The following is a 9,934-nucleotide window of genomic DNA, read 5'->3' on the forward strand; positions in this document are numbered from 1 at the left end:
ACTTTTTTATACGACTAATAACAAACTTACTACCAGTAATTTTATGACAATGTTTTTATGGACAGATGGATATTGATTCTGAGTAGATTTGTAAAATGACTAAGTAAACTATAACGAAATTCTTATAAAGAAATATCATTGATATTATTATACATGTATTTCATCTCTGAAAAAATATTCGTTTTTTTAACTGAACGCAACAAAATATGTGTGTCATATTAAAGTCTTTTTTGTAACATCCAAAAATATTGGTCTTACACCCTTACCCCTTTAAAGTATTCTTATAAGAATAACTTTTTGAGTCCGACTATTTGTCCGTCATGTCTGTGTGTCCATATAAAACGTTTGAGCATGCTACCTAGTCCCTTTTCTTCTGCATAAATCAGAAGACGTTAATTCCACTACAAAAATTTATAGGGATAGGCACCCTTACCCCCATATAAACCCTCTTACAACCATATTTTTAACATACTGAAGGGTATTATATGGTCGGAATTTCATTTTGACATATACTCTATTATATGAATGTTTTTATTTGTATATTTATGTCTGTATGTTCTTCATTTCCGGCGAGTCAGAAGAATAACAAACTGATTTTTTATATACAAATTCAATACTCAATAGAAAAATTTTTTTTTAGTAATAATAGAATTTTTTAAATTTAAGAATTTATAACTTACAGATGAAACTATAGAAACATCGAAGAAATATATTTCTGAAAAATTTAAAAATGTTAACATTTCAGAATATCGTCGTTTTCTAAAAGGTTGATTTAATTGCGGATCCGTGTAATTATTTGTAATTATTAGGGAAACCAAAAAATATGTATGTAGATAATCAATTTAAAAATTTTGTCATCGACTTGTTGAAGCATATTTTTGCATATTTTATCCATGAGATCATAATTTAGCTCGATTTATCTTTAGTAGCACATTAAATCATATTTTCCAGTTCTAAGAGTACATTTTACTCTTTTAGTGTATATTTTGATGTTTTTCGATTTAAATTTTCGTAATTGTATATTTTGAAAAAGATTTTTTTTTAAATCTCAAAAATTAAAATAAAACATTTTTTTAATTTTAAATAAATTTTTAATTTTTAATAAAACCGATTACTTTGGATTTTATTAGACCAATCCTTTTTATCGTTTAAAAAACTATTAATGATAGTAATCGAATTAAGTGTTAGTTTACAAGTTATGAATATAAATGAAAGGAGTAGTTTCATATTATTTATGAGATGCGTGAATTACAAAATTCTTGTAGAATGAAATATGACATTAAATATTGAATATTTCATTACATTTCAATTATGTTGTGTTTTTCAATGTTAAAAAATAAACAAAAGAAATTATTTTAAAAGCATATTTTTAAAATTTTTAGAGCATATTTTTGGGTTTTAGGTCATTTTTGCGATTTCTTTTCCTTTAGTACTTTTAACAAATTGTGTTACACAGATTTTTACATTTCCGATTAAATAAATTCTTATCATTTATTAGGATCATTTTGTACAGATCAAATAAGTTTTACTTACTTTATCTTCTCCCAAATTTCTTCGCCAAAATGCTTGAGCACCAACAGCTCCAAAGCGTAATTAACAAATCCATACTGAAAATAAATTAATATTTGTAATAAATTTCCAAAAATTGCGTAGGCTTAGTAAAAAATTTGTTGAAATTATAGTTTAAATCTTCAAACATGTGTAAAACTATATGAATTATTATAAAAATAATAAAATATACTTTAAAAAATAACAATGATTTGAAGTCCTAATACTTTGTATGAACTAATGGCAATTATCCGCATATACCTTATTCAGTCCCTAAAACGAAATTTCATATATTTGTACCGAAACAAGTAAGTTTTTTGTCGCAATTGTAAAGAAATTGCTTTATCGGTAAAGACCGCATATAGGTTTTATACTGAGAAAAATCTTTGTAAACTAGTAATATTGCTTTATAAATTGTTAGCTCTATTTGTCTAATTTTTTAATAGGCATAATTGACCATGCCGACTTTTGTTATGATCGGATCTTATTTTACAATAGCCCCCAAAAAACCTTATTTTTAAAAAGGAGGTTTCAAACGTGCAAAATTTTCTAATAACTATTAGCAGTTAGCTCTCAATTTTTAGAGAACCGGCATATATTTGACCCTAACTCCCATATAAAGCTTCTTTTAGAAAACTAGTTTTTTAACTATTTCTTAAATACATTGGATTTGTGTTAAAATGCAACATATAAGTTTTCTTTTGGAAAATAAATAATTTTAAAATAATGTGTAAAGTAAAGAGTAATTGGTCGTTCCTGCCCGACTATACTTTCTTACTTGTTTTTACATGCTTTAGCAGTAATTGTTAACTATTATTCACCGATACGTATACTTGTTTTTTATTTACTTGTTACTAATATAATACTCATACGCCTTCATATATCTAATACTTACCATTTTGTAAAATGTACGTTGTTGCCGTTGTTATTTGTTTAAATATTTATTTTATATTGATTGACTGATTAAAATGAGCTTTTAATTTTGTTATTATAATTTTTATTTAATATATTTAAAAATAAACACGTTTTATTTTAATTTAATATATAAATCACTGCAAATAATTAGAAAGGTATACATTTAATTCACGAATATATATTTTTTCTGTAATTTATGTAGTACATTTATAAATTAACACGTAATATTATTTTCAGTTTTTATAAAAATTTTTCATATAAGTAATATAGAGAAAAAAGCACTGCTGTTGCTGTGCAAACACAAATCAGCGGAATTTTTTAATTATGGACATAGCAGTAGTAGTTTGCGTGGCAAATTTAATTTTAAATTTAACCAACACAAATATTAAATAATGAAAAAGAACACTAAAGTATTAAAAAATGCAAAATATACCAACTTTCAGTTTTATAGTGGTTGGCTTTATCAGCTTTTTATGACTTAAAAATCAAATTAACGAAAATCAACTTTAAATGATTTTTTACTTTTCCATGAATAATGGGGATATGTATATTACGCGATCACGAGGGAAAACATGGAAAATATTTAAAATTTTAGTTATTTTATGGGAACTTTTTTATTTTTAAGCTATTCATCAAGCAACACTTTTGTAACAAAATATTAAACATTTTTAACATGTTTTGTTAGGCTATTATGTAGTAGGTTATAATTCTTACTATAAAAATGTATAAATTAATTACTTTGTCTGTTTGTTTTTATATTTGTTAATAAATCAAAATAAGTCGATTTCTTGGTGTAGGTAGTAATAAAAATTGTACATCTCATTTTCATATATAAGAACAGAAATTGTCCAAACATTTATAGTTTGATCGACGGTTTTGAAAATACTTTTTTGTGCGTCCTTCGTTATTAACTATGTGTAATTTCTGGTTAAATGTTAAATGTACATGTATAACCAAATTGTGTTTAGTAGATTGCATGTTAAAAATAATGTGTAGACCTTAAGCAAACATATACTTACGAGTTTAATATGTTTTATGCTTTTAACCGTTTACTTTTATACTGTTGGCAAATATTGCATGCATGTCTGTACATTTGGGTAGCCTCGTTTGTATGAAGAACAGACAAAGAACTTATGTTTCCACAGATTTTAGTATTTGTTTCATAACTCTTCGAATATTTGGCGAAAACTATATTTGATTTGTAGTCTTTAAAAGTTTTAGTTCGCTGTAAATTTATGTTACTACCTTAATATTCGTGTTAATAACATTTATATATTTTCTAAGATTTTTATAGACAAATTTCTAGTTTTCTTAAAAACTTGCTTGAATTTTTATGTATTTTCAAAAAACTTCAACTTTTGAAGTTTTTTTTTTCATTACTTGTAATTAACCTTAATACATTAACCTTAGTACATATGTAAATATTTATGCTGAAATTTGAAGGTGTGTCAAATCTTAGTAAATATCGCACCACCAACTGTTTTGGTGATAAATATTTAAATAAAATTCAGAATAGATTCAAATAAGAGATTTACACTGTTAATTTTGGACATAAGGCTCTTTATATGATTTTAGATTATAGTATTATGAAAACCGTACAATTTATTAATACCAATAAAGTCATAATATATGTTTTTTATTTAATTAATTAATTTTTCGAATAAAACTTTATATAAATATTAGAACGCACATGAAAATGATGTACAAATTAGTTTGTCGCCTAATATAAACATAATATTAAATATACATGTATAGGATGTGGTGGTAATGAAGGGTTGAAAATATTTACACATATATGTAGGTATGCCTTATTTATTTAAAGATACTTAAAATATTCTTATTTTATTTTAGCACTAATAAAAGCAGTTCATGTAGAAGAACTTAAGAGAAGTTTCAAACACTTGTATTTAATTAAGCGATACATTCTTAAGCACTTAGCATGAAACAGTCTTCTTTTGTTAGTGTTTCCTCATAGTTTTTATTCATATTCATAAATAAATATTTTAATTAAAGGATAATCAATTAAAAATCATAATTAATTATGATTAAGTTTAAATATAAAAAAATTGAAATTAATTAGTTAATTAGTTTATGATAAATTAAAAAAATAAAAACTGGATTATGTCTACCAAAAAATTAATAACAATGCGGGAATATTCAGTGCTAACATATCAAAACTCCACGATTTACACAACAGTTAAATCTTGTCCTGTCAGCATATGAAAAAGAATTTATTATTGTTATTCTCTATTAGATTATAATTTAATTATAAACTAATACAATTATAGAGCACTAGCTACTAAGACTATCGGCACTCGAAAAAGCATTTAAAAATTGGACCATGTGCTACATTTCCATTTTTGTAAGAACAGTATAATTTAATTTATTTAAAATTGTATATATAACTTTAATATACAGTAAATTTTAACAAATTTTAAATTATTTTCATACACATAACTTTTTGTCTTATTTTTGCTAAAATTTATACTTCACTATAAATATATGCATAAATGTTTTCAAGGCCATATATATGTATGTAAATGCTAATTTATGATGATTTGTGTAGTAAGATATAAACTTTTTTTTCATTACACACTTTAAGAAAAACCAAGAAATAAATATTAATTTATTTTGTAAGAAACTGAAAACAAATAGAATATTTATGAACTAAACGAACAGATAAACAGACATATTATATGTATATATATGTGTGTAAGTAAATACGGTATATGTAACTTGACGTTACAACAAGTGCTAAAGTCAAACATATACATATAAACAATAAAATACGCCGTGATCTTGATTAAAACAAGTTTTTTAAAATTTTTTTAAAATTTTAATTTTTATTGTACATTTTATTACTGCTATAAACATTATTAAAATTTTTCACTCAATTGCTTTTAATAGATCATTCAACTTGTGCTTTTTAATATATATATTTGTTTTGTTTCTTTTTTCATCTTATTCAATTCATTTAGGTTTTATTTAAGATTAAATGCATACGAATATTGCAAATAAAAAGAATTCAAATTCTCTTAAGAATTTCGACATATACATATTTATTTTTCACTGTTTTTTTAAAGATTTTTTCTTTTTCTATTTATTATTTTAAAGAAATTCGCATCAAATAATACAACAGCAATAATAAGAGCAGCAGCAGTAGTAATAATAGCAACAAAAACACACTATACACATGTATATAAGTATCTGTAGTATTTATGTATGTTTTTCTACATAAACAAACTTCTATACATACATTTTAAACACACACACACAAACACTGGCACTCTTTTATTTAAAGTTTGCACATACATATAAGTATGTATGTATAGATTTTTCTTCTTGTTATTGTATTTCTTTCTTATATTTTTCTTTCCAAATAGTTGTTGTAGTAGTAGAGAAACGTTTGATATATATTCCGTTTTGTTTTATTTTTTTTTCTTTTTCTTCTTTATTTATTTTACCGTATTAACTTCCGTTCGTTACAAAGAGTCGCCATAGACTAAGGATATTTCTTCTATTACATACAGTAATATAAATGGCGCTTAAGAGTATATTTGTTAGTAAAGGTGTCAGCTGTTTGTGGGTCTTTGCCTGGCAGGACCTCAGACAACTGTCAAAATGTACTTTATACTTCTCAATTAAGTGTCTAGAAAAGTGAGAGTAATAGCTTTTAAAAGCTTTATTTCATAAAGCTTACTATAGGTTTTTGTATACAATATCAGGTTGCTGGTAGTTTTAGTATTGAAATGTAGATGTCAGGTTTGAACTTTCAGGATATTTTGTTTTGTATTACATATACATACATAAAATAAGTATATTTCCTGTTTGTGAAAATTTTACATTTTACAAAATTTTTTAAAAGAGGAAACCAAATTACTGTAGGAATTTGTCGATTCCTTTTTCTTTATCAAATAAAACACTTCAAATGTTTAAATTAAATTAATTTTATTTAATAGTTAATGACTTAAGAGTAAAATAAGTAAAACTAATGTAATAAAAACTAAAATAAACAGCCGCTTTGCTCATTGCGGGCAACTAAAATTTTTACTTTACCGTTCAAACGTTACTTCAAAACTAAAATAAAAAAACTCTACTCTGTCTGTCCGTTGTTCACTATGTAAAACTTATTCTCTCCCATAGATAAATGAGTGTTCGTTAGTCTTTTAGTTCTTGTCTATTAACCCTGTCTGTCTGTCTGTCTGTCTTGTTTTTGTTACAATAAGAAAATACAAGTAAAATTGTTGCTCAAACTACTCGCTCGGTATCTAGAAATAACACATTAGTTTTTATTTAAATATATTCATAGTACTCTTTCCTGTTGTGAATTTTGTATACCGCATATTAAATTCCGCCATATAGAACGAGTGGTTTTATTTATGACAATAAAATAAATAAACATAACAAAGCCTTGCAATGTCGATGTTAAACAAAAAATGTAAGAGAAAACTGGACTACTCTCCAAATGTGCTAACATTCCAAAAATCCATGATATACCCAACAGAAAAAATAGCAATATCGATAGATATACTTGTCTTAATTTCTGCTTACGAGTACGTTGATTTTTAAACTCAATATTCGATAAAAGAAGCTTTAGTATTATATTAGCAAATATGCTCACATTTGCGATAATTATCAAGGTGATTGGCAGCATAACACCCAAATAAAAACCATATCCTGAAGGATAACAAATAGCTGTATTTTCCGCTTTACTTTGGGCATTGGGCATATATGCATCAGGTTTATAGCGGACTAATAAAAAAGTTGGTATTAGAGGTAGACCCCAGGATACAATGAAAAATTTTCTTATAAAATTACCACCCATATCAGTATTATAAACTTTAACAAAGCGCTGATACTGTAAGACCGCTATAAAGAGCATCCACATGAATAGCACCAAAACAATATATTGCAAAAATGCTCCCGTTATCAGACAATGCGTGTAATTATTAATATCAAATATTACAGATTTAATATCTGGAATATTCAGCAGCACAAAGAATATCATAATGAGAGTAAGAACAAAGCATATGTTCAATAATACTTTATTCGTCGAGTGTTCCCGCCACTTCGGAAAACAGACCGCTGTCAACCATATACAGATGAGGCCAAACAGCGATAAACTACAACCGAGAACAGAAATCATATCCAACGCACTGTCATTAAATGTATCCATAATCTCTAAGTTTAGTAAAACAGAAAACGGTGTCAAATGCGAAGTATTGCAAAGTAGAAGCTCTTCATTATAGCTATTAATAACATAGGATGTATTAGTTCCTGTCGTTATCCATGTGGTCTTGTTCCAAAAGCCGCACTTAGGTTTTGCATTTTTCTTATTCCTTGTATTGTTGAAAATAAATGGTAAGGCGCTGGGTAATTTTTCTGAAAGTAAATTTATAAAAATCATTAAAGTGTTCAGTTCAATTTTTTAATGTTCAATTATGATTTAGACCTTATGAAACTTGATAAAATTACTTTGGTCCTATTAGTTTCTCCAAAATTTTCAAATTAATTACGGTAATGTATTTATTAAACATTTCCTACAAATGTATTAAAAAAAGTATCTACCTAAAAATTACACAATTTTAAGAAATGATTTCATATCATGTATATTTTTTATAAAATTTTTTAAACATTCATTAAGTACTAAAAAAATATTCCATGTACATATATTAAGAACTTCTAAATTAAAAGATTTATTTAAAGTATTTTAAGTATATTAATCTTACTCACCCTTGTAATCAATTAAAGTTATTTCCAACACACTGTCAATAGGTTTCTGCTTCATTATAGTTAGATTTACAAAAAGTACATCATTTTTTAGTAACATAATTTTTAAAATCGTATCATTTTTAGTACCAGTTTTTGAAATAATACTATTCCATAAGTCAATTGGAAGATAAGTAGCTACTTCGAGACCCGGTTCTGCTAAGAGTTTATCGAGTGATTGATTTAAGTATATAAACTGATAATAGTTATTTGAATGCTGATCGTATAGACGTTTTAAAGCTGATGAATTATCGGAATTAAAAATAGCCATACCAGAAATATTGGAGCATAATGGATTTATAAAAAATAAGCTGGCCATTGAAACAGTTGCCATGTAAATGCCATCATTAATAGATTCACATTTATCTGTCGGTACTAATTGTTTTGCCATATTATTCAAATACGAATCCATTGTAGAAAAAATTTCGTTTGCACACTTGGAATCTCTGATGACGTCAGCATCAGTTTGCATTAAAGTATTGGTTAAATTTAAAATATCTGGTACTAGTTCCGGCGTTTCAGTTTGATCTAAAATTGCCTTCAAAATATTACGTATAGCGTCTATGTGAGTCGGTGTTCGTTTTTCATCGTCAGATTTTAGAAATTTAATTGATTTGGCAATAGCATCTTTTGGGTTTGTTTTATATAATTTAACATCAGCAACATCTTGACTTAAAGTAAATAAATTTTCTTTGTTTAACATTTTATTTTGTTTCTGTTCAGAATATTCTTTTTCCCAGCAAACTAAATTTTCTTTTTCTTTATCTGACTTTTCCCATAAAGTTTTGTGAGTGTTTGAATTATATTTACACTTTCGTGTTAATAATCCTGTTTTTAAATAACAAGGTTTTTCTAGAAAGCCAATTTCCTCTGCTTCTGCCGAAAGCCATTTATTGAGATATTTCTCCAGCTCATTTTTTTCATTTCGATAGAATAGTTCCAATGTTTCATCAGCACATTTGTTTGTTTGTGTACAATTAACATATTTTATACTTTTATTATTATCAACCCATTTAACGGATCCATCTTCTTTGGAGCATGTACGCTCTAGGCGTTTTCCAGTAGATTCTGAACATATATTGTATGTATTGTAAGTACTTATGTTTGCTGGAAACCATATAATAATTGATGTTAGCTCATCTGAGCCATTTACTAAAATTATATTCTCTATTTCTTTTTTGCACACTTCGCCAGCGGCAATACAAGCAAGAATTGTGATAACTATAAACGGCAACATTAATAACTGCAATTAATTGAGATCTATTTAATATAAAAACTTAATAGAGACTGAAACAAATTACAAAAGAATAAATAAATATATTAAAAACAAACCGCATAAAATCTTGTTGCTTAAAATAATTATTAATTCTGTGTATTTTAAAAATCTATTTACATTTATAAAACACTTGACTCAATTTAGTTAAAAGCTCGAGTGTAATCCTACTTAATTAATTGTGAATCCCAACTATGATTTCTTGTTACATTATAAGTTTCCATCCAACGTTTTTTTAGACCCGAAGTTTATTATTTAAAGAAATATATGAGTTTAGGTGAATTTCGAAAGTGAACCTTTTGTGGGAGCTTTCGTAGAGTAAATTATATAACAACAAGTCAGATTTCTATATTCGGATGTGCGGAATCTTATATACCCTTCACAAAGTATGTTTTAAAATACAGTTTTTATTTATCTTGTATCTCTTCA

The 9,934-nt window shown here is 26.0% G+C and overlaps 1 protein-coding gene across 1 annotated transcript in view; it reads right to left on the bottom strand.

The window, feature by feature from the left end:
• Window positions 1–6,704: 6,704 nt before the first annotated feature.
• LOC111681566 overlaps window positions 6,705–9,934 on the bottom strand; it is an 8,415-nt gene continuing 5,185 nt past the window's right edge. The window contains exons 3-4 of the mRNA XM_046950205.1: window positions 8,197–9,475; window positions 6,705–7,845 (exon numbers count right to left, since the gene is read on the bottom strand). Coding sequence (XP_046806161.1) covers window positions 6,767–7,845; window positions 8,197–9,475 — 2,358 coding nt within the window. The 3' untranslated portion in view covers window positions 6,705–6,766. The remainder of the gene's footprint in view (window positions 7,846–8,196; window positions 9,476–9,934) is intronic.

The sequence above is a fragment of the Lucilia cuprina genome, chromosome 4 (assembly GCF_022045245.1).
Source record: "Lucilia cuprina isolate Lc7/37 chromosome 4, ASM2204524v1, whole genome shotgun sequence".
NCBI classification, from domain to species: domain Eukaryota; kingdom Metazoa; phylum Arthropoda; class Insecta; order Diptera; family Calliphoridae; genus Lucilia; species Lucilia cuprina.